Source organism: Cyanistes caeruleus, chromosome 7 (genome assembly GCF_971803275.1).
Source record: "Cyanistes caeruleus chromosome 7, bCyaCae1.hap1.1, whole genome shotgun sequence".
NCBI lineage: Eukaryota > Metazoa > Chordata > Aves > Passeriformes > Paridae > Cyanistes > Cyanistes caeruleus.
The window spans coordinates 5,642,723-5,666,619 of NC_141707.1; the positions used below are offsets into that span (position 1 = coordinate 5,642,723).

Sequence of the window (23,897 nt, forward strand, 5' to 3'; positions counted from 1 at the left end):
ATACTTAACACCCTGATTCCCCCTATTGTCGTTTTGCTTATTTTAGTAGGCGTTAGTTTGATTTTATCTATTGCAATGCTTGTTTGGAAATGGAAGATACTACGAAATGTGACAGCTTTGACATGACTATCAACAGCATATGGCTTAGTCTTGAAAGACGCTGGCCATACAGCCTTGATGGATGAAGAGTCTGTATATTGAGTAAAAGAATTCACTCATTTTTAAGAGGAAGTGGGGAATGAAGCATAAACTTTGAAGAATTTAAGATATTCAAAAAGCTAAGACCTTAATTAAAACTAATTTTTGTTAAATCTAATAAAAAACTAATCCCTGTTAAATTTAATAGAGCGGCACTACTAGAATGAGGAGGTAATCATTAGCCAATAACTAATTGTCTGTCGACCTTGTGTTCACTTTGGACTGAAAAGGTAGAAAGGTCACAATAAGGAAGAAATATATTCCTTCCTCCTTTTGTGACCACTTCCCATAAGAAGACCATCAACTCATTTCAAGGAACAAACTGTGCATGCTTAATTGCTTCTTTCTTAATTGGCATAGGAACCGGGGAGTGAGGAGTGACTGAGTTATGAATATGTATTTATATTCAATATCTCGGTAAATAAAAGCCTGTGTTCACCTGTACTCGTGGCCCTGTGTATTAAGGGGTGACCCTGCCCATCGGCCCAGCACTGCCTGTGTATTAAGGGGTGACCCTGCCCATCGGCCCAGCACTGCCAATAAACACACACTTTTTAACCGTAATCAGTTAAAGAGTCTTTCTCTGTTATAGCTGGATTCTGATACTAGATCATACCCATATTTTAGTAAATCAACTCCAAGTTGCCAAGTTGAACTGATTCCTTGCAAGAATGAACAACAGGACTTGATGGTAATGCATAAAGGATTCGACAGCATGTGCCAGAGAACTTCCCTGACCATTCTAAGTCAGTGTCCAATTCAGGTTCCATCTGGTAATCAACAAGTTACTAAAGGGACCTCTGATGCTGTGCTTGTTCTCTTTCCTGCAGGGGCCTAGCAGGACATTCCAAATGCTGACTTTCTGCCCTAAAAGGAAAAAGAGGAGCTGTGGCTGCTAAATGCAAAAAGCAAGCAGGGAACACAGCCTGTGTGGAACTAGGTCACACAAGCTTCTCACTCTGGCCTGAGGAAGCATAAGGAAGAATCCAAACAATCCGTGGAGAAAGACAACAATCTTTGTAGGTGTTGTTCAGGATCCTTGCTGTTTGCTTGCAAGAAGCAGTCAAGGGGTGGTGTTACACTTGTCCAATGATAATGATGTGTAAGTTTAATGCCCAGTAAGAGTTTTACCACTCGGACATTCTCAAAGATGTCTATAAATGAAGATCAAAAATAATAAATCTCTCTCTTGATCAACCCAGCCAGAGAGTCTGTGTCATATATCTCGCCGTTTCTAATATAGTGCAACACTTCACAGCCGGGTTCAGGGCACACTCAGCTTGGCTCTTCCAAAATCCAAGGCCTTCAGGGTGCTAAGCAAGACCTTTAACTCCACAATGCTGTGGAACGGGGCCTTCAGCACAGGGACCTTTCCAGCCTGATCTGCACTCGTTCTTCTGCGTCTCTGCACAAAACACGGTGCAGGAGAGAACGGCAGGAGGGGCCTGTGTGTCACAGCGCTCTGGATTTGTGACCTTCAACTCCACAGAGATGCAGGTTTAGTGAAAAAGCAAAACTGTTTATTGATGGGATGCGAAGCAAAGGGATGAGCAGAGGGGCAAAAAAGGGGATGGGCAAGGTCTGAGGGCGGGGGGATGGAGCTGTGAAAAGGGATGGAAACTAGTGGGAAAAAGAAGGGATGGGCAGTGTCTGAGGGCTGGAGGCATGGAGCTATCAAAAGGGAAGGAGAATGGAGGGAAAAAGAAGGGATGGAAAGTGTTTGAGGGCCACAGGGAGGGAGGTATTCAAAAGGGAGGGAAACTGAAGGGAAAAAGAAGGGATGGGCAGTTTCTGAGGGCTGCAGGGACAGAACTATCTACAGGCAGGGGGAAAGGGCTGAAGCCATGCGAGCTTCCCACAGGCTCAGCTGTGCCAGTTGTCAGCTGTGCCTGGAGCTCCAGCTGGTCTCTTCTGGTTTCAGCGTAGTCTCGTCTTCCATGGCATCTTATAGGAAGACTGGTTCTCCTAAAGCAGCAGACGAGTGAACTTCTGCTGTTCATTCAATAAATGTCTGCTGAAAAACTGTGCTCCTCTGAGAAGGGTTGTCATCTCTTCTCAGGGCTTGAAGTGCTGCAAGAGAGGGGAACAGAGCCATGATCAGAGCCCAGATCTGTGGCAATCCTAGGAGAAAGTCCTGCCAGAGCCATGCCAGCCTGCTCTTGCTGTGGCCATGAGAGTGAAGAGGCCAACAGGATCAGCTGCAAGGTCCTGGTCACCCCACCCAAATCCGCCCCCCATGTCCCTGAAATCTCTCTGTGATATTCCCACACAACCAAGGTGTGCACACGAGGACAGAAGCTCTCTGCAGCTCACGCACGGATTGCAGCTCCCCCAGTGCCAGCCCCTCACTGCCAGCTCTCACTCACCCTCGATGAGGGCCTGCAGCTCTTCCTGCGCCCCCCTCAGGTGCTTCCTGGCCATCCCTGGGAACACAGAGCCTGTCAGGGCCCCGGCAGCACAGCTCCCTGCCAGCGGCGCTGCCAGCCCTGGGGCCACACGGCCTCCCGCCCCGGCAGGGCTCAGCCCCAGCCCTTGCCGCATCCTGACTCAGCCCAAGGGCACGGCTGCCAGAGGCCGGCAGCAGCCCCGAGGGCAGCCGGGGCTCCAGGGCGCCGGGCCCGGGTGCCGCTGCCGGGACAGCAGCAGCCGGGGCCGGGGCCGAGCTGCGGCGGGGCGGGGAGGGAGCCCGGGCCCGTGGCTCACCCATGAAGCTGACGGCGTTCAACAGTGGGACAATCTCTTCGGTCCTTCACAAGCAACACGGCTGCAGGCCTCTAATAAATCCATGGGCCTGACAGTTTGTTACTTTTCTCAAGGCTTGCAAGCTGGGAAGAAACAGGACGCCTTTCCTGTTCTCAGATAGTGTGTAATCTACTTTCTTCCAGGCTTCCCAGCAGTCTTCTGCACTTTCAGCCTTGCTTCTTTCTCACACTCACCCCTCTACCTTTGTATTTCCTTCTACTGTTTCCATTCCTGTTTTCACAGTGACAGCTCTCCACCTTCAGCTTTACACAACTTCATGTGTTTGGCTCAGGTGTCGGTAAATGAGACATCATGAGATACAGGAGGTTTCCCCATGTTGGGATTGATTTTCCTGGGGTTTGCAGGCTGTTCAAAGCATCGCTGCGCACTACATCTTCCCGGACTTTGTGTCATCTCCCAACTAAACAATCTCTTAGTTCAGTTGGGGTCCCTCTCAGAAAAGGTCTTAACACATTAAGAATCCTTTCTGCAGAGGCTGGGATCATTTCATCTGCACGTTTGTGTTTTGTTGGTAAGTAGTCAATTTTTGTAGCAGCAGCAGATATTCTTAGCTGAGTATGGAGGGGTTGAGGTAGGTTCCCCTGTTTTAAGAATATGCAATTCTGCTGGTCGTTTAATGGGTTTTGTCAGGATGGTCTGGTCTGAGGTGCAGAAGGGCACTCACATGCCAGAATCCAAAACTTTCCATAGCACCTGTATGGGTTCTGACCAAGGTAAAGTTCACAGCCCTTCCAGTGCTGTGCTATGCATTGGTACCTGGGTGGGTGTTGAGAACAGACCAGTGTTTTGGCAACTGCCTGGCAGTGCTGTCCCTCTGACATTCCTTCCCACATCAAAGGGGATGGGAGTGGGCAAGATCCTGGGAGAGGACACAACCAAGCCAACTGACCCAAAGTAGCCAAAGGGATATTCCATACCTTATGACAACAGCTCAGAGAGGTAATCTAAGAGAGAGAGGAGGAAGGGGGCGGGTATTTCTGAGTTTTCAGTGTTTGCCTTCTGGAGGACCCGTTACGCATGCTGAAGCCCTTCATTTCAGAAAATGTCCAAACATGATTACTGATGGGAAGTAGAGAGTGACTTTTTTCTCTTCAGCCCATGCAAGCACAGATCTCTGCTTAGTTCTTTATTTTACTGTAATAAAACTGCCTTATCTCACCCTGCTGGCTGTTCTCTGTCTTATTCTCTTCCCCGTCCCAGTGGGAAAGACAGAGACAGAGCGACAGTGGACACCTGGCACCCAGCCAGGGTCGACCCACTGCAGTCGTTTAGGCACCCAAATGTGGGGCGATATAAAGTTGGTGAAATGGACTATAGCAGGAAGCTGGAGGGGCCAGGATGGAACTGCAGAGGAGTGCAGGCCCGGGGTGGCAAACAGTTTAGCAATGAGCTCAAAGCTGTGGCAGGAGCAGCATGAGGCTGGGCAGACCCAGAGATGTTGAGCTAGAAGTGTACTAAAAATCCAGAGCAGCAGCAGAAACAGCAGGGTCTGGGCAGCCCTGGAAGGATTAAAAAAAGGTGGAGGGGGGGTTTGTTTTTGGGTGTTCCCTGGCTGTCACCTGTGTAATGCCCTGGCAACAGCAGCAGCTGCTGGGCTCCCACAAGCAGCCTTGAAACGCTCCCTTACAGAGGTGGTCGGGGTCCCTGTTTTCCCCTCAGGCACCCAAGCACATGGTGAGGATCCCTCCCAGAGTGATTGGGTATTGAAAGGACCCAGTTACATGGCCACACCTGGGAGCAGAGGCTCACCCACATTAAAGAGACACAGAGATGGAAAAGTTCTGCAGTAGCAGTGGATCCTCTGGGCAGCAGCAGTCCAACACCAAAACCTCAACCATCTGCCCTTTGAGCCGTGTCCCCCAGCTAAGAGACAGCCATAACCCCACTGCCTGTCCCTCCTCCCCCAGGCACGACTCCCAAAAGCTCCTTTCCCTTGGCTGACTCCTTAGTGTGGGATGTAGGAGGTCTCGGCCACGTCTTTTGTTTCTTCATGACCTGTATTTGTGGCCCGGACAACCGCTGCCTTCACAGAGTCTTCCTTTCAGATGGGAAACAATTCCCCAAAGAATCGAAACCAAAAGAAGGGCCTCTACTTTGCTGTGTTGAAACAAAATCAAATGCTAAAAATTAGCTAAAATACAGAATAAAAAAAAAATAAATTCTTAGTTTATAATGGCTCAGCTCCTTATCAAATTCAGGGATCCCTAAATTTCTAGCTAAATACAATCTCACTCATTTTCAACATGTAAACAAGACAGCCAGTCCTGTCCTGCTGGCTCCCAGCAGCGCCTTGCAGCAGTCCTGCATCCACATCAGGATGCTGGCCCGCACAGGGCTGTCCTGGAAACTAAGGCAGCTGACTTGACGTTTGTGCAGGTACCCAGAGGCCAAGCCCAGCGGTGTTCCCTCAGGATACAGCAGTCCTGAGTGATCTCCCCTGACGTCACCCGCTCCTTGTGGCACCAGTTGCTTTCCTGTGCAATGTTCTAGCTGCCCCAAGAGTAAAGAGGGAGCTGGAGAAAGAGCTTGCCAGGCTGCTCTCCATCCTTTCCCAGCAATCCTGCTTAAGGGGAGAAGTCCAAGCTGAGCTCAAATGTGTAAATGGAAGAGCCGTGCACAGGAAGGATCAGTGGGAAGGATGATCCAGGAACCATTGGCCTGGCAGCCTGAGCTTGCTACCGTGGAAGGCCTTGGAGCAGATCCTGCTGAGTGTCATGCCACGGCATGTGCAGGGAACCAGGGGCTCTGCTGGAGGGTGGGAAAGCTCTGTGGAGGGATGGGAACAGCTGGGGGTCCTGGTGGGGTGTTGAGGAGTTCTGTGAGCATGTTTTGGGGGGTGTTGGTATTGGTGGGTGTGTTGGGGAAGGAGTTGCCTGGAAGTGAGAGGTCTAGGCTGGAATTTGAGTCAGTTTAACAGCATCATCTGTGGTTTAGCACAGCCTTGCTTATGGAGGACATAAGGAATATGTGTGACTTTTCCTGTTAGTGGTCCTGGTTCTCATGCAAAAAAGAAGAGGGGAGAGCTGAAATTTATTGGCCACCTAGATATCTGTACCAGGGGGAGGATTAGCCTTTTTGCAGTCGACTCAATTGTTTGGACTACTTTTGTAATACTGAGTGGACTTTGTTTCCTTGAGAGCTTTAATCCTTCAGAGAATTAGGATATTATCATCCCTCCATAGAAAAGCAAAGGTTTGCAAATCAAAGAATGGCCTTTTTTTAGCCTCTGTGCTGTGTTATATTTTGTAATGTGACTCTCAAAGGATGATGTTAAGGCAAAGGACTTGCTGCTTTGAGATGGGAAGCAAACTTGCACATCTTTCACATTCTCCGGCCACTCCAATTAATTGGTGAAGTCTGCCAGATCCTTCTGTGCCTTCCCAACAAAGATGTTTTTTGAGGTGCATGAAATGACTTCAATTGGAAAATAATTCCAATTAATGTAATTAATCTGACCAAGACTAAGAGTTACCAGCAGTTGTTCCAGATGCTCCTGCCAAGACCCCTGCAGGAAGGAGCCCAGCCCCCAATGCACGTGGGCTTTGGCTTTGGCCCTCTGGCACAGAAACCCCCCAGGGGCACAGGTCTCTGGGGCAGGAGAAGGGCACCAGCACTGCCAGGGCTCGGCTGGGGTGGCAGGTCTGCCTCGGTGGGGACTCTGCCACACCTGCTGATTTCAGTGCTGCCAGGCCCCTGTACAGATTCTGTGCAAGGCCCCGTGCCCTTCCTGCTGCGCCTGCGTCGGCAGCCCTGGGGGCTCCTTCTGCTGCCCTGAGCCTGCAGAGCAGGGCAGCGTTTGCTGATGGTTTGAGGTGTTCCTAAAGATCCTGTCTTAGACACTTTGGGCAAGGGATTCCTTCCAACCTGGGCCACTTTGGGGGGGATGGGGGCGGAACCGGGGCAGGTGGCAGTGTGTGCAAGGGCCCTTTGTGACACGGTGCAGAATGGTAACCGTGGAATGGAAAGGGACAGGGTGTCCAAGGGCCCTTTGTGACACATGGTGACATAGGGGCTGTCCCAGTGCGGTGACAGGGCCATGCCCCAGTGCTCAGTGCACGCGACGGGACAGGACGCGCCAGAGCGGTGCTGTGAGGAGCCCCCACACAGCGCACTCGTTTGTGTCTAACCCGGAGATTTTCCAAGGCGTTTCTTCTACAGGTGACCTCGTGGCAAGACTGCGGGCCTTGGTGGCCCGTGGCTTTCCCAAGGCTTTTCTTTTGCAGCTCCCCACGGGGAAGACTGCGGGCCTTGGTGGCCTGTGGCTTTCCCGAGGCTTTTCTTTTGCAGGTGCCTGCGGGGCAAGACTGTGGGCCTTGCTGGCCCGTGGCCTTCCCAAGACTTTTCTTTTGCAGGTACCTTCAAGGCCAGACTCCGGTACTTGGTGACCTGGAGCTTTTCTGAGGCATCTCCCATCCTTCTGACCTCTGTCCTAAAGGTGAGACTGTGGGACCTGGTGACCACAGTCATTTACAAGGAGCCTCAAGTCATTGTGGCCGGAGCCCTCGAGACCAGACTGCAGGACTTGCTGTCCTGTAGCCTTCCTGAGGCTTCTCTCTCACAGGTGCATTCAAGGCTCAACTGCACAGTTTGTTTTCTCAGTTTGATTTCCCAAGGCATCTCGCTTTAAGGTGCCTTTGAGGCAGGATTCCATCATGGCAGGCAGATTCCTCAACCTGTTCAAAGTGTTCCGACGGAACAGAAAAACAGACCGTGGAGCTGCCCCAGCAGAACAGCCGGAAGAGCTGGAGCAGTTCCAACCACTGCAGGATGGTGAGTGGCAGAGCTGGGCCACAGGGCTGATGGCTGCAGCCAGTTAGGAACCATCCCATCCCATCCCATCCCATCCCATCCCATCCCATCCCATCCCATCCCATCCCATCCCATCCCATCCCATCCCATCCCATCCCATCCCATCCCATCCCATGTGGACATGCCCAAGGACAGGAGAGAAGAAGGGCTGGGGCTGACTCCCGCCAGTGACCGTGCTCCATCCCCTGAGCCACCCCAGGGCTGTCCCTGCCTGGGGAGTGCAAGGCTGGGCTGTGTTCTCCGGCCTCTCCCGCAGTCCCTCAGCTCTGGCTGCTCTTTTCCAGATGCAGCCATGGACAAGAGACTAGAGCAGGAGCCTGCCCAGGGCCGCTTCCGCAAAACGCTGAAGGTACCTGCAGCCATCCCCACCTGGGCTGGGCCTGCTGTCACTGCTCAGCCCAGCTCTGCACATGGAGCACTCCTTGGAACATGCCTCTCTTCCCTGTCCTTTCTTCATTCTGCACAGAGGTTCCGCAAATTCTTGCGCATTCGGCGTAGAAAGAACACCACCACAGCAGGAACAGAGGGCACAGCTGAGCCTGACTCTGGGCTGGAGGAGCTCCAGGCAGAGCCTGATGTCAGCCCAGATTCAGCTGAGCCCTCAGAAGTTTCTGAGACTGAAGTGAAGAATGACAGGGCAGAGGCTGACATGGCAGAGACTGAGGACGTGGCCATTCCAGATGATGACACCAGAGAGACTCAGGGCATCGCAAATGCTGACAGGACACCCACTCCCACTGTAAGCCAAGAGCTCATATGGGATTATTTCAAGGAAGCTTGTGTTTCTTCTGACATTGTTGACAAGAGAGCTGCTTCTTCTGACCAGCAGGTAGCCAGCCAGGGGTCAGAACTGGAGGTCTCCCAGGATCCTGTGCCCCTTCAAGCCACATCCACAGGGCCCCCTCAGCCTTTGAGGCCAGCAGAGTGTGATGGGACGGTAAGCACTTCTTGGGGGAAGCTGGGGAAGTTGCTGCCTTGGACAGCGCTCCAAGTCTTCCCCATGCCTCCTCCAGGTGCCAGCTATTGTGAGGAACATTTACCAGAGTCTGGTGTCCCATGTCCCTGTGGATGCCAGTCAGCAAACCGACATAGTGAGGCTGGCTGAAGAAGACCCTATTGATGTGGTGCTGACCCTCCTGTGCTGTGCCCCATCGTGTGACAGGTATGGGGCCCACGTGCCTTGAGAGCTCAGGGCTCAGCGGCCTTTAGGGCCCATCGCCCTGCACAGCCTGTCCAATGGGCTCTGCCCAACAGGCAGAGAGGCCCAGGAGCCTCGGGCCCCTCTGTTTCCTGAGGCTGCTGCCAGTGCTCCCTCCCTGCCCCTCAGGGCACTGGGGCTCTGTCACCTGGGACCCCACAGCTACACAGGGCATGGCTCTGTGACTGAGACACCCCTGACACAGAGCTCTGATCCCACAGAGCTGCTGCAGTGATGTGGCAAGCCATAGCCTCATCAGGACCAGCAGTGAAGAGAGTGGTGCCAATACTGCTCTGTGTGATGGAGAACTGGCCACTTTGCAACATCTGCACCTCTGATGGGGACAACAAAGATGTTTTTCCCTTGAGTGTGAGTTTCTGGAGCTGACCTTTGATCACCTGCAGCTTGCTTCCCCAGGAACTCTCCATCCTCTCCCTGCCTCAGGCTGGGCTGAAACCTGGGCTAGGGGCAGGCTCAGGGGGCACCGGGCCCACTGCTCCCTCTGCATCTCCCCTCGGGCCCTGCCCCATGGACACCTCGGCACTGAGCGCTGTCTTGGTGTGATTCTTTTGCAGGCAACTCTGGTGCTCTGGGTGATGGTCCAGATGCCTCAGTGCCATGAGGCAATGCTCATTTATACCCCTCGCCTTTTTGTGGCTCTGCTGTTCCAAGTTGTCATCACCACACAGCAGATGCCACCAGAGGAATTTGACAGCTTCTGGAGAGCATGCCAGGAGGAACACCAACTTCCCAGCAACCCCAACAGGTGCCAGTCCTCCTGTCCTTCCCATGCCCTTGTGGCTGACACCAGTGCACCCAGTGTGACCTGGCCTTTGCTCTGCACACAGCTTTGCAGTGCAGGCCATGAAGGCTCTGCTCTGCCGACTGGGGTGCTCCAAAGAGGTGATGACTATGGAGCGCAAGGGTGGCTGGGACACGCTCCTCTGTGCTGACACCCAGCACAATGCCGTGGGTCTGCTGGCCAGGTAAGAGCCCCTTCCCCCCCACTGCGTCTGAAATGTGTGCCCTGTGCCCCTCATAGTCCCCATGGTCATGGCCAGAAGGCCTCATCACTGAGGGATGGCTGAGCAGACTGGAAACGGCTGATAGAGGAGGGTGCCCAAAAGAAGCCACCTCCCAAAGCACCCATGATCCCTCCAAGGATGCTGGGGAAAGGCCAGATCTCTGTGAGTCATTCATGGCAGAGATTTGCCCCTCCACACCTCAAGTCTTGGTGCTGTTTTCCCCCTGACAGGGAGATGCGCCATGGATTGGTCCGCTTCTGTTCCCGCATTGCAATCCAGCTGCTCAAGGCACTCGCCAGGGATAAGGCACCCTGTGAACTGTCCTCCCTGGCATTCCTTGTGGAGGTGAGCCCCATGGCAGCACTACCTCGCTGAGCTGCCTGCCAGCCCTGTCCCCTTGCATAGCCACAGCTGCCTGGGACGGTGCCCGCGCCCTGTGCTGCTGCCTGGGCCCAGCCCTGTGCAGTTCCAGGCTCCTGCCAGCCGGCTCCCCTGTCACTGCCCTGTGCCTTTCAGGTCCTCGAGTACTTAGATTTGATTACATACGGTGAGGATGTCCTTGAGATGGTGTCAAGGCACCTGCAGAGCGAGTGCAGGCAGAGGCGTCGCCTGGCACTCAGAGGCCTCGTGGTGCTCAGCCAGGATCCCTCGATGGTGAGAACGGGGCAGCGGCTGAAGCTGTGCTGGGCAAAGCAGCCCCTTGGGCTGGCTGGGCTTCAGGAGCTGAGGCAGCTGCTCCCAGCTCTCCTGCCTCACCTGCCTCAGTGCTTTGGGACAGGCCTTTGGCCTCTGGGCCCGGCAGCAGCAGGGTGGGGTTGCAGTGCCAGGGTGGTCTTGGCGCTGCAGCCGTTCAGGGCTTCCCAGCACAGCCTTGTGTTCCAAACAGGCCATAAGGATGTGCAGCCTGTCTCAACGCCTTCAGGACCTGCTGGGTGATGCAGATAGAAATGTGGTTGGCATGACCCTCCGTGTGTTCATCAATATGCTCAAGAATAAAGACATCGTGGTATGCAGCACCACTGCTCCAAAGCTGGCTCAGGCACTCATGCTGCTCTTTGATCACGTAAGGCTCTGTGCCCCCAGCCATGGGCATTGGCTGCTGCCCAGAAACTTTGTGTCTTACAGATTTCTGGGTCTTTGTCCAGTCGAGCCTGGAGGAATAGGTATTAAGGTATTTTTCATTTCTTTTCCTCCAGGGCCACAGCCACATGCAGTTGCTCTCCCTTGACCTCTTCTTCATGACAATGGATTTGGTAGTGGATGAGGGAAAGAAGCCTCTGGAGAAGATTTTGAACCAGAGCCTGTTTCCACTCTTCATCCACTGCTATGATGAGAACTGGCGTGTGGCAAAGGTGAGGTTTGCTGTGATGCCGGTGCATCCCTGGGAGGGGCATCGGCTTCCTCCTGTCGTGGAACCTCCCAGGCTGCAGCTTCCTCTGGGCCCTGTCAGCCAGACAAGAGTGCTGTGCCCTTGGCTGCAGTGCCATCTCTGCATCTCTGCTGCTCTCCAGGCCTCTCAGCAAACGCTGCTCCGTGTGGCCGACTTCCTCAAGAGGAGGAATCTCAAGCAGCTGTTGAGAAAAGAGCAGCTGTGGGAGTTTGCTGACTGTCTGGTAAGAACGGCCTGGAGAAGCCCAAATTTGAGAAGCTCCCTGCCCCCAGTGCTCAGTGTGTGGGGCTGGCAGCTGTGGCCCAGTGCTGCACCCATGGGAGACAGCCTGTGCCCCACACACCGCTCCCTTCCCTGGGCTGCACGGCTTCTTCTCCAGGCTCCTGTGGCCCCGAGCCGGGTGCCGATGGAGCCCCAGCCCTGTAGGGCTGCGGGCCTGGGGGGCAGCGCGGCTCCCCGGGCAGCAGCCGGCCCTCTGCCCCCTCCAGAGCCCGGCGCCAGTGGCTGCTGCCCGGTGCCTCAGGGCTGGGCGGGCACGGGAGGCCCGGGCTGGCCGCAGGCAGCGCCCGGCCGAGGGGCAGAGCCCGCACCGACCCTTCCCTCCTGCCGCTCTCTGCAGCTGGCACAGGACGAGAGCCGAGCAGCCGAGTACCTGCGCCGGGCCCTGCCGTACGTGGACAGCCCACAGGAGTCCCTGCGAGTGGCAGCCATCAGGTTCATCGGTGAGCCACGAGCCCGGGCTGGCTCCCCGCCCCGCCGCAGCTCGGCCCCGGCCCCGGCTGCTGCTGTCCCGGCAGCGGCACCCGGGCCCGGCGCCCTGGAGCCCCGGCTGCCCTCGGGGCTGCTGCCGGCCTCTGGCAGCCGTGCCCTTGGGCTGAGTCAGGATGCGGCAAGGGCTGGGGCTGAGCCCTGCCGGGGCGGGAGGCCGTGTGGCCCCAGGGCTGGCAGCGCCGCTGGCAGGGAGCTGTGCTGCCAGGGCCCTGACAGGCTCTGTGTTCCCAGGGACGGCCAGGAAGCACCTGAGGGCATAGTAAGAAGAGCTGCAGGCCCTCATCGAGGGTGAGTGAGAGCTGGCAGTGAGGGGCTGGTACTGGGGGATCTGCAATGCCCGGGAAGGGAGCTGCAATCTGTGCCCCGGCTTCGGACGGCTTCTCTCCCTGTGTGGACACCTTGGTTGTGTGGGAATATCACAGAGAGATTTCAGGGACATGGGGGGCAGATTTGGGTGGGGTGACCAGGACCTTGCAGCTGATCCTTTTGGCCTCTTCACTCTCGTGGCCACAGCAAGAGCAGGCTGGCATGGCTCTGGCAGGACTTTCTCCTAGGATTGCCACAGATCCGGGCTCTGATCGTGGCTCTGTTCCCCTCTCTTGCAGCACTTCAGGCCCTGAGAAGAGATGACAACCCTTCTCAGAGGAGCACAGTTTTTCAGCAGACATTTATTGAAAGAACAGCAGAAGTTCACTCGTCTGCTGCTTTAGGAGAACCAGTCTTCCTATAAGATGCCATGGAAGACGAGACTACGCTGAAACCAGAAGAGACCAGCTGGAGCTCCAGGCACAGCTGACAACTGGCACAGCTGAGCCTGTGGGAAGCTCGCATGGCTTCAGCCCTTTCCCCCTGCCTGTAGATAGTTCTGTCCCTGCAGCCCTCAGAAACTGCCCATCCCTTCTTTTTCCCTTCAGTTTCCCTCCCTTTTGAATACCTCCCTCCCTGTGGCCCTCAAACACTTTCCATCCCTTCTTTTTCCCTCCATTCTCCTTCCCTTTTGATAGCTCCATGCCTCCAGCCCTCAGACACTGCCCATCCTTTCTTTCTCCCACTAGTTTCCATCCCTTTTCACAGCTCCATCCCCCTGCCCTCAGACCTTGCCCATCCCCTTTTTTGCCCCTCAGCTCATCCCTTTGCTTCGCATCCCATCAATAAACAGTTTTGCTTTTTCACTAAACCTGCATCTCTGTGGAGTTGAAGGGTCACAAATCCAGAGTGCTGTGACACACAGGCCCCTCCTGCCGTTCTCTCCTGCACTGTGTTGTTGTCTTTTAAAGCAAGGCAGACCCTTTGCCTGGTTCAGGAGCCAGCACAGTGACCAACACCCAGGCCACTCGGTCCATTGCACACAGACATCAATGTGACGGATGGCAAATGGTGTTTATTGCTGGAGAATTTGACATTTTATAAGCTAGGGTCCCTGTGTTACTCCCATCTGCTTTCATCACAGCTAGGTGCTATTGGCTAATTGCAGGGCTAATTACTACACTAAAGATGGGGGGGGGGAGGGTTACTATCTTTCCCTTACATCCCAATATCTTCCGAGCGCTAGACCCTACTTCAACATATTCCCCCCTCTCTATGCATAACTAATTTGCTAGAATATAAGGTGTATTAGTCTTAAAAAGTTCTAACGTTATTTTCTATATATCTATTTCTAAACACTTTGCCTAACTTATCTATATTATAAAAAGTTTTAAAAGCAGATATTATAAACTTGAGTAAAATATAGGGTACACTATACTTAACTAAAAGGCTAAAACTTATAAAATAGATACTGCAGGTTTTCATTAGTAAGCATAAGGCACACGCAGTGACTAAGTGTATTTTTAGAGCATCTGTTGCCTTTCTACAAACAGAATGTTGACTCTTTCTAGTCGGCTCTAAACAAAAGATACAAGCTTATTTAAAACACACGGTTTTTCAATTATCTGCAAGTCTTCATCAGTTGTCATTTGTAGCTGAGACAGTCTCTGTTGTTGGGTGACGATGGCAGAGACACCTGTGGCAGCACCAGTTGCTCCCAGGTTAAGCAGCATCGCTATGGTCACACCTGTCACCAGTTCTGTTTTCTGAAGCCGGGTGGGTCTCTCTGCTTGCAGGCTCAACTCTTTATCCAGGTGGTACAGGACCCTGGGAACAATCACAACTTGCACAGAAAAATCGTTAGAAACAGCGAAGTTATAAACTGATAGGCATGTGGTCATCATTGTCTCGTTTGTGCTTATCAGCTGTTGCAGGCTGGAGCCTTGCCGTTTAGGATTTGTTGGTGAGAGAACTCTCTGTCTCCCCTCTGTCACCTGGACTGGGAACGCTAGCGCAGCTGAAGGGACCCAGCTGGCATATGGAGCTTTTATCTGTCCCCAGTCTGTGAGAGGGGTATCCACTCTCTGTTCTTTTTTAGTGTGGAGAGGGATATTCTTGTTTATCTTTATTGTTTTCTCTTCCGAGGACTCAGCCTCCGACCATTCCTCGCTAGCGTCTCCATCGGAGTCAGAGCTCGACTGGCTAGCCACTTCCCATTTCCCGTACCTTTCTGTTGGGCTCCGGCCCCACCTACCACCCCTGTGGGCAGGCTGTTCCCTCCCTCTTGGCTCTCCTCGCCCTTCAGTCCACCCTCCACTCTGCCTTTCACCCCACCTTTCACTCCTCCCTTCACTCCACCTTTCACTCCGCCTTTCACCCCACCTTCTGTTCCTCCTTCTGCTCCCCCTCTCTCCCTCATATTCTTTTACATTCCTATCTTTCTCCCTCCATACACTTCCCCCGCATCTTTCTTCTTCACATTCCTTATCTTTTCCAACCTCCTGACCATGTCCATCTCTCAATGCCAGCGTTTGTTCTTTGTTTTCACTAAGGATATTTCTTTCCCGCTTTATGTCTTTTTGCTCAGCGCCATTTTTAGGCACCAGGGAGGATGTTTCCCTCCGGGCTTTTCCCACGGCACCCCTAGCTTCTTCTGTTAACTTTCTCCAAAAGGCTTCTGCTCTTCGCTGTTTCTCTGAGAGCAGATAAGGATTTGGGGATTGAGGAGATGTGTCGCCCTCTTGGGCCCCTTTTGGCTCAGCTGAGCTGCTCTTGTGTGGAGGCTGTGAAGCCTGAGTGGCTGCTCTGACCCCAAAATTTGGGGTGGCCAACAGACAGTTTTTTGCCGCCCTCCAGGTCTCTTTGGCAAGGGTTTTAGTACATCTGTCCCACACCTTAGGGTGGATAAACTTTACTAGCTGATTTATGACCCCAATATACAAAAGCCTTGCAGTAGCAAGAGTAAAAGAATTAGGTTTACAATTTAATTGCAATCTGACCTTTATCAAGGCTTTCATCTTCCTTCTGGACACAGGGACGTCTCCCTCGCCAGGACTAGTCCAGCTGGTCCTGACCGCTGCTCCTGTATTCCAGGCAACCCTCGCTTTCTGGGTTTGAATCCCGCTTTTTGAATTCTCACGGGTTTCAGCACCAAATGTTGTCTTTTAAAGCAAGGCAGACCCCTTGCCTGGTTCAGGAGCCAGCACGGTGACCAACACCCAGGCCACTCGGTCCACTGCACACAGACATCAATGTGATGGATGGCAAATGGTGTTTATTGCTGGAGAATTTGACATTTTATAACCTAGGGTCCCTGTGTTACTCCCATCTGCTTTCATCACAGCCAGGTGCTATTGGCCAATTGCAGGGGGCCTTACCATACACTGTGGAGGAGGGGGGTTACTATCTTTCCCTTACAACCCGATATCTTCCAAGCGCTAGACCCTGCTTCAACACCGTGTTTTGTGCAGAGACGCAGAGGAAGGAGCGCAGATCAGGCTGGAAAGGTCCCTGTTCTGAAGGCCCAGTTCCACAGCATTGTGGAGTTAAAGGTCTTGCTGAGCACCTTGAAGGCCTTGGATTTTGGAAGAGCCAAGCTGAGTATGCCCAGAACCCGGCTGTGAGGGATTCTGTGGCAAGCATGCACAGAGGGCAAAGGAGCTTGGAATGCCTGAGGCTTTCTAGAACAGCTTCCTGAAAGCACAGCAATGCTCCATCCCTGCACAGGATCAGGAAGAGGGCAGAACTCTTAGAGCCAGCAGAGAGATGGGGACTTCAGATGGCTCTTCTTTACAATGCTGTTTATTCTATCGACTAGATTACAGCAGGGGGTCGTGGGTCAGCCTACAGCTGCTGGCTACAGGCAAGCCCTGTGTCCTGAAGCCCACTTAGTTCTGCTTACAGTGCATTATATCTCTTTCTTTTGCTGTGTGTATCATTGCATAACAACCAATCAGCATCATACACAATACCTTTACATGTACATATATCCTATCAAAACTGCTGAAATTACCATATATGTTAGTGACTACCTAATCATTTGAGTTAGTAATTAGATGGTAAACTCTGAAAGTTGTTTTGCAGTGGAAAATTCTTTTTGCTTTGGTAAAAAACGTCATTCTGTCTGCCTATGCTTTTTCACTTCGTAGAAAACATGCTTTGTTTGAAGGCCACTTAAAGCTGTTGGACTTCAGCCATAAAACCTCCTTCTAACTGACTAAACCTCTGTTCTAAACCTTCCAGCTTGACTAAACCTTTGTTCTCTCGGTGGTTGCAGCAATAAGTGGCCCTACAAATGTCTTTTTATATATCCATGCTTGCTTTCATTTCTATAGAACCTTCTGTAAGCATTCATATCTGTGAAAGTTTTCTGTTAAATTCTCATCCTTCCTAACATCTCCCCTGGCCTGATGAACAACACAGATGCTAGAAATCGTCTGATTCATCATTTGTGCACACATTGAAGTATACATGTGTCACAATCTGCTCACACAGGCGGGTGTCGTGAGAGGTTCGTTTGATCTCAGAATGCAAAAAGGACACCAAGGGATTTCAGTTTAAATCACAACAGCAATAATGCATCTTTATTTTAGTGCCAGCATCATGGGTTATGCAATAGATGAGAAGGAGAGAAAGAGAGAGAGAGAGAGGAATAAAGAGGCAAAGTAAAGAGAGAATACGGGGGGGAGGTATCGCTACCAATGGACAAGATGGGGTCGCCAGTGTCTTCTTCCGTGGGGAACTCTCTCTCCAAAAGCAACTTAGAAAAGTCACCTTTAGAGTCTCAAGTTCCAAGGTGAGGGCAGTTGGCCAAAAGGTGGGGAGATGTATAGGCTATTGTGGTGTGACCCGTTGCTGTGGGAAGCAGGTGTGAGGTACTGAACAGGCCCCGCTCCTCACAAGTCCCTGCTCAGCAGCAGGAACGAAGGCAGTGTACCGTGGCAGCACAGCAAACACCTGCAAACAATCACTCTTGTGCTGTAGGTCGAGCACCCCTTCAAACAATGGCTTAGCAAGCATCCACCTCAACCAGGCCAGAACCCCTGCACAAAGTCCCCTGGGCTCCTCAGGGTCTTGGTCTCTGTTCTTGCCATGCTCGTGAGGCAAATGAGGGAAACTTCAGACCGTCTCTTACACCACCCCGTGACTCACGATCAGCGTCAAGAGGGCTCCTTTGTAGTGTTGTTACAAAGTCTTCATGTCTCCTCAAAGGCTGGTAGAGTACCCTGGAAAACAGAAAATCAGACAGAAAAAGAAAAGTAGGAAAAAGATAAGGGCAAGAAAAAGGGAAAGACAAAAGTAAAGAATCAATTTTCAATTAAAATAAACATTCAACTTCTTATTACAAAGAATAAGTAATTTCAATTAATCAAATAAAACCCAAATAAACAATTTCAGGCAATTTCTTTATCACGAGGGACAATTTCCTATTTTTACTTTTCCAAAATTTCAATTAAATCCTACTGAAGCAACAGTTGCTTTACCTGAGTGAGGTTCATCCCAATAGAGGTAGGCAATAAATGGTGGATCAGTGTGTAAATGGACTGTAAAAGGTGGTAAGAAATAACTGGGACTATATAAGAAAAATCACCTCCTGCAATCTTAGTAAAATTACAAACACAAAAATTTGAATGATTTTTTTGTATTCACTACTAAGATTTCTAGAAGTACACTATCACAAGCAGTTCTCAAACATGCACATCCACGTCCTATATGCACAAGTAGTTTCAGAAGTCTCGGTACGATGGATTTCAGAGTTGCAGATATTTTGTTCCATGTCCAAACAAATATCTTGAGCTCTGGTTGCATTACTTTCACAGATAAACCCTTGTTGTTCCCAGAAAATACAGTTTCCAAATTAACAGTGAATTAATTATTAATGAAGTTTCCAAACCAACAGTTTGCCACTTCTCACCAATTTGATGAGCCCATTCCTTGTGCTCAAAAGGATGGAGAGCAGCTCCATCATGATTCAGCCCTAATGCAATGACAGGGAATATTGAATGCGCTGAAGCATTCCGTATAGTCAGTACAAAGGCTGTGGCTGTGTTTGTGCTGGGGTCACAGGTAAAATTTACTTGGTTAAGAGACCACGCCAGATTAAACAATATTTGTTGTTGGCCAGTTTTTCTGATTATACATGGCCCGATTTCAAAATTTCTTGGGCTCAGTATAACCGAAGGTTGGGTTGTGGTAGGTGTAGGTGTTACAACATTGACATCAAGTTCTCCCCAGTATTTGGTATTGTTTTTCCCACACACGATTTGATGGGAAAATTGTACGTCAGTCAGCTTTAGCCAACAATTCTGATTTTGAATTTCACAAAACAGAACATGGCCATGAGGTCCCGTGCCATAACTGTATACAGGTTCAATGAGGATTCAGCAATTAATTTTCAGGTTATTGTCACATCATCACCTTGCATTCCCATAAAGGGAGGGAAAACATTATGTTTGTCATCCAGCACTGGGGGGTGCTTACACCAGTATGTGATTACTGCACTCAGTGCCACTGCATTGATTTTGAGTCTATGAATTAGACCTTTCAGACCTGACTGATGTGTCAGGTCATTTTGCCAATTACATGTTACAGAGGTTGATTTGGTTCAAGTGAAATGATACCAACAGTCAATAGATTGGTTTTTACAAAGCTTTGTAATTTCCACCTTGTTGGTACAGGGGTCCAGGGTATAGTAACTAATATTTTTCTGATGACAACACGGTATGAGGGGGAATTATTTGTTCCATGACCACACTGCTGTGGCGCAGAGTTTTGCCATGATGTTGGGTGCAAATTGCTTGTCACATCTGATTCTAGAAAATTTCCAACGATTGCAACGGTGGAAGCTTTCTCATAAGGAGACTTTTCCATTTTTCTGCATCCTACCTTAATTTCTTCACCAATTGTTCCAGTTATCACTCTGGGCCAATCTTTTCGGTCCCAACCCCAGTCATTTTGACGGTATGTACCTCAAGAGTCGTGTAGTACTACGGTCACTAGGTTTGGGTGACGGCTTCTGGGGTAGGATCCTAGAACACATCAGGTGTACCTGATGGTAGCTTCAGACCACGGCCACTCAGCCGAGTTTTGGCCATGGTGTTGTGGTAAGATGCAGACAAGTATCTTACCATAGTAAGTACTTACTATTTAATACTAGTATTATCATGGTTTATCTGGTCTTCATGGCCCTCGGTGTTCTTCTGTGGAAAGTGAACACAACAGAGTCTGCCCCCAAAAGGCAGAAACTTAAAATGATGGAATTACCCAGCATGTGTTGATCCAATGCTTTTTTCCCAGAGTGTCGGAGGGCACCCATGCATATTTATTTGGAGAGGTTTTTAGTACTAGTGGTACTTGCCCTACACTAGGAAGGTCCACCAGGGCAGGTTGTCCAGGGTAGTGTGCTGGATCCTTTGGGTCACTTGGTCCTCATAGAGTGGGAATTATGCTTGGGGCTTTTGGACAAAAGGCAGTGATTTTGGGACACCTGTTTAATCCCCATCTGTCATTTACATTTTTTACAGCTTCCCTTAGCCAAAGAGCCCAACTTCCCTCCTGTGGTTTAAGGAGCCACTTCAGGAAACCATTGGTTCTTTCTACAATCCCGTTATCTTGAGGGCAGTAAGGGGTGTGAAAAGTCCATTTTATTCTTTCACCATTTGCCCAATCCTGTACAATTTTGGCAGTGAAGTGGGACCCGTTATCAGATTGACTTTCTTGTGGTTTTGGGAAAATTCCAAACCACCCTTGCAATGCTTTGACAGTATTATCTCCTGTAGTTCTTTTCAAAGCTTGGGCTTGGATAATCTCCACTCCTACCAGCACAAAGTGTTTACCACCTGACTTCTTCAAGGGACAAATATAATCCACCTGCCACGCATCCCATAAGCCTTTACCCTTTCTTAAGTGCATAGGTCATCTTCTCAAGGATGGCTTTGCAGTCATCTGTGACATTGCTTGCAGGCTGATATGCAAGTTTTACACATTTCCTTGGTGACAGGCCAGCTGTCGGCAAGAGCTTCTTTGTAAAAATCTTTGGCAACTGAGTGCCGTCTTTTTACCTGCAGCCATTCCAAAAGGTGCTCCCAGTCCTCTGAAATTTGTTCTTCTCTCAGGCTGAAACATAAACTTTGCAGAATTTAAGATATTAGAAAAGCTAAAGCCTAAATTAAAATTAATCCTTACGTGCAACAAATGTATTTGTGGTTTTGTTTGTATGTTTCCACAGAAAAATTTGTTTTAAGAGTGTGAGCTCTTCAGTTTTGAGCAGGAGGAGCAGCGTAAGCTGCCGGTGGTTTGTGTTTTAAGCAGTGCCAGGAGCGCACTGGGAGTTAATAGTTTGTGTCTTGAGGTGAAAATGTGTTAACAACAGGATTGCTGGTTTGCTGTGTTTTGGGAGCCATGGAGGCTCCCATTTTGTTTGATTTGTGATTAAAAAGCGGCCTGGTAGGTCGCAGTTTGTGGTTTTGGTCACAGGTTCAGGGACAAGAAAGGTCCTGGTGAGAGCTGTAAAGGTTGATTTTGGGTCCCAGGAATTTATGCTGAAAGTGTGGAGTGACAAAGGTAGCAGGAAGCGGTATTAGCTGCTGGGGATTTGTGTGGCTAGGCGAGGGCCGAGGGGGGCTGGGCAGAGTGATTTGTGTCACAAGCTGAGAGAGGCTCAGCAGAGGTGATTTGCAGCAGCCGGTGCGCTGTTGGGCTGGTTGTTCTTGTAATATGTGTTAGTATAATTTGCGTTTTATTGTACACATAGAAAATGAAGTATACAAACAGGTTTTCTGTGAAAAACAGAAGCAACTTGAGATTGAAAAAGCAGCTGCTGGAAAACCAGGAATTTGCAAGAAAATGACTCAGCAATTAAGGTAACATCGGGTAGAGGAGGGTCCACTCAAGCAAGATAAGTGCTCTACTGACTTGGTGATTGACGCTTGATGCTGACTTGATCTGATTTTCTCGGACCATGCATCTCAATGTCGGTTTCCATAAAAAAACTACACAGACTAAAAAAAAAAACTTCACCACGATTCTACATCTCAAAGCCTGCTTCCCGATAAACCACTCAAACTTCATCTCCTTCTCAGAAAACTCATCAGCAGTCCAGCAGCAGAAATATGAATATCTAACAACACAAAAACAAAAAAAAGAAAAAGAAAGTAACTGAAACTGCATAGTCTCAAGCTGAAAAAACCTGTATAAAACACAGCTCTCCCAAAGACAAGTTGTGAACTTGTGGGAATCAGTGTGGCAGAGGCTGATTCAGAGTTCACCCATTGCCGATCCCGGGTTCGACGCTGACAGTGATTGTGGTTGTTTCCATAATTCGATTTTACAGATTTTTCAATAAAATCCTTATTGATAAAATGAGGCTGAATTTCATTTGTAACATTCTGAAATGGGAGAGGCTTGGAACCAGGAGAGGCTTGAGTGGCAGAGCCAGTAATGTGCGTAGCATGAGACATAAATTGCGTGTGTGTGCGTGCCCTGTAAGGCCAGAGGAAGTGCGTGTTTGAGACGTGCTATCAGCACAGGGCGAGTGGGGAATCCCAATCTGTGGTTTCGCTCTGGGCGACTGCAAGCAGCTAGAAAAGGACAGGGTGATTGGGGTGTGTGTTTGATTGTATGAAACCCCTTTAATAAAATCTCCCCGTCTCCCCGTGGTTGGGTTGTGATAAGCATTTTTGAGGAGATGCCACCATCTACTGACGGGAGTTAAACTGCTGACTGTTACCGTTTCTTAATTAAGCTTACATGCCTAGGAATCAGGGGCCTTGGAGAGCCATGGAGAAAGAATTTCTCTTTTCAAAGAAAGGTTGTGATTGTAACCCTTGGATTGTGTTTTGCTGTGTAGTCTGTCAAGAGCCTTGGCTCTGAAAGGTATTTAGGTGGAGGATCCCCAAGTGGGGACTCTGTTTCCTTTGTAACACAAAAGAGAATAAAGAAAATAAAGCCACCCAGATAGCGATAAAAATCTTACTAGGAACTGGTAAAGTAACCCATGGCAGCAGTGAGATATTTGAGTTATTAGAGAATGGAATTTTGGGGACCCTAAAGAAACTAATTGACATTCTTAGGGTTGTGTGTGCCCAAGATAATTGGGTACCTGAATATTACAAAATGAAACTCCCAAGTTGGGATAAAAAAACATTGTGAGAAAAAGAACTTCCAGGTTGGGAGCAAATGAGAGTAAAGGAATTCCTAGGAGTAATCCTTTGGGATGGCTTTTAACAAATTGGAAAGAACTAGTGGGATATGCTGATGCAGAAAGCAAGAGGGAGCTTGTTAAGTTCTGTACACAATGGTGGCCACTATATAGACTGGATGGTTTTAAAGGTAGCTAAAGACCTAGCTGAGGATGATTGTAGGACAACACAGGAGGATGTTAAGGATGTATTTCCCCTTCAAGATCCTGGCTGGAATCCCAGTGAACAAGGGGGACTAAGACAGTTACAAAGATATCAGAAATTAACAGTAAAAGGGCTGGAAAGAGCAATTCCCAGAACTATCAATTAATCAGCTCTATATGCTATTAAACAAAGTCCTTCTCAAACACCTTCTGAATTTTTAGATCAACTGCACGATGCAATGTGGAAACATACCAGCCTGGAGCCAGGATGGAGTGAAGGAATGCAGTAGCTAATAAATTTGTTTTTAGGACAATCCACAGAAGACATCAGGAGGAAGCTCCAGAAGATCGGAGTCCCAGAGAGCCAGAATCTGGAAACCCTGGTGGATGAAGCCTGGAGGGTCTTTAGCAATTGAGAAGAAGGATATAAACAGGGGATGAGAAAATTGGTGGCAGTAGTGAAGGAGGGGGAGAAAGAAAAATGTCAGCAAATGTCGCTGCCCGCTCGGCCCTTCACGCCCCGGCTAGCTTGTGCCAAGCGTCGGCGGCAGGAGTGGAGAACCAGGTGAGCACTGTGTGGCTCGACGTGTTAGGAGGCTGGGGAGAATCACAAGAAATCCATGCCTGGGTAAAAACAATGCATGCAATAGAACAATGGAAGTTTAATAATTAAGATGTAAGTTATATAATGATAGAGTATAAAACATGTTAATTTCAAAACCAAGTCGGGTCAGCTTTGGGTATGTGTACCCCTGACACCCAGAGCTCTTCAATAAAGCACCTTCATATAATCATTCCGTGATTATGTGTGTTCCTGAATGCTAACAGCTCTGTTCCTCTCTTCCAGCCCTTGAATTATGGCACACAACATCAGCCCTGCCATCAGAAGCCTGGCAATTCAAAAATTTTATATCCTCCAGGCAGTAGAGAGAACTCAATATTCCATCTTTGGAAACCTGCAAGATCAGCTCCACATGGCATAGAGGACACGGTCTCATCGCTCAGGCCTTGACTGGATGCGCTGCTGGAGCTCTGCTGAGAGCTGATCTGGGAGGCTCTGTCTGCTGGGGCCACCTGAGCCAGCCAGGATTTTAT

General features: G+C 50.0%; 1 protein-coding gene and 2 long non-coding RNA genes across 11 annotated transcripts; 1 reads left to right on the forward strand and 2 right to left on the reverse strand.

Annotated features, from left to right (window-relative positions):
* Positions 1 to 1,696: 1,696 nt before the first annotated feature.
* LOC111945434 (uncharacterized) lies at positions 1,697 to 2,639 on the reverse strand. The gene is made up of 2 exons (XR_002871653.2): positions 2,565 to 2,639; positions 1,697 to 2,268 (listed from the first exon to the last, which is right to left on the reverse strand). It is a non-coding gene; the product is annotated as an uncharacterized LOC111945434 (long non-coding RNA).
* A 4,241-nt stretch (positions 2,640 to 6,880) lies between these two features.
* On the forward strand, positions 6,881 to 13,331 carry LOC111945374 (maestro heat-like repeat-containing protein family member 7). Of its 9 annotated transcripts, none has more exons than XM_086896599.1 (17): positions 6,881 to 7,396; positions 7,561 to 7,731; positions 8,055 to 8,119; positions 8,237 to 8,509; positions 8,600 to 8,707; positions 8,784 to 8,932; positions 9,190 to 9,337; positions 9,544 to 9,734; positions 9,817 to 9,954; positions 10,224 to 10,338; positions 10,510 to 10,647; positions 10,880 to 11,056; positions 11,190 to 11,345; positions 11,505 to 11,606; positions 12,003 to 12,105; positions 12,386 to 12,442; positions 12,760 to 13,331. In XM_086896599.1, the coding sequence occupies exons 2-16, from the start codon at positions 7,614 to 7,616 to the stop codon at positions 12,412 to 12,414; spliced, it is 2,010 nt and encodes a 669-aa protein (XP_086752725.1). In that variant the 5' UTR covers positions 6,881 to 7,396; positions 7,561 to 7,613; the 3' UTR covers positions 12,415 to 12,442; positions 12,760 to 13,331. The 9 variants fall into 9 exon arrangements, with proteins under 9 accessions (XP_086752725.1, XP_086752720.1, XP_086752721.1 ...); XM_086896594.1 differs by having other exon boundaries at positions 6,959 to 7,396; positions 8,597 to 8,707; XM_086896595.1 differs by having other exon boundaries at positions 6,964 to 7,396; positions 7,523 to 7,731; positions 8,597 to 8,707.
* A 3,684-nt stretch (positions 13,332 to 17,015) lies between these two features.
* LOC111922511 (uncharacterized) lies at positions 17,016 to 23,759 on the reverse strand. Its single transcript, XR_015289351.1, has 4 exons — positions 23,056 to 23,759; positions 20,521 to 21,578; positions 19,604 to 19,659; positions 17,016 to 17,685 (listed from the first exon to the last, which is right to left on the reverse strand). It is a non-coding gene; the product is annotated as an uncharacterized LOC111922511 (long non-coding RNA).
* Positions 23,760 to 23,897: the final 138 nt, after the last annotated feature.

What these genes read in the sequence shown, in the direction of transcription:
- LOC111945374 (XM_086896594.1), top strand. Translation starts at nt 7,614, where the DNA reads ATGGCAGGCAGATTCCTCAACCTGTTCAAAGTGTTCCGACGGAACAGA. An exon ending in GTTCCAACCACTGCAGGATG is followed by an intron (nt 7,732 to 8,054) that starts GTGAGTGGCAGA and finishes GCTCTTTTCCAG; the next exon opens with ATGCAGCCATGGACAAGAGA. An exon ending in ACAGGACACCCACTCCCACT is followed by an intron (nt 8,510 to 8,596) that starts GTAAGCCAAGAG and finishes TCTTCTGACCAG; the next exon opens with CAGGTAGCCAGCCAGGGGTC.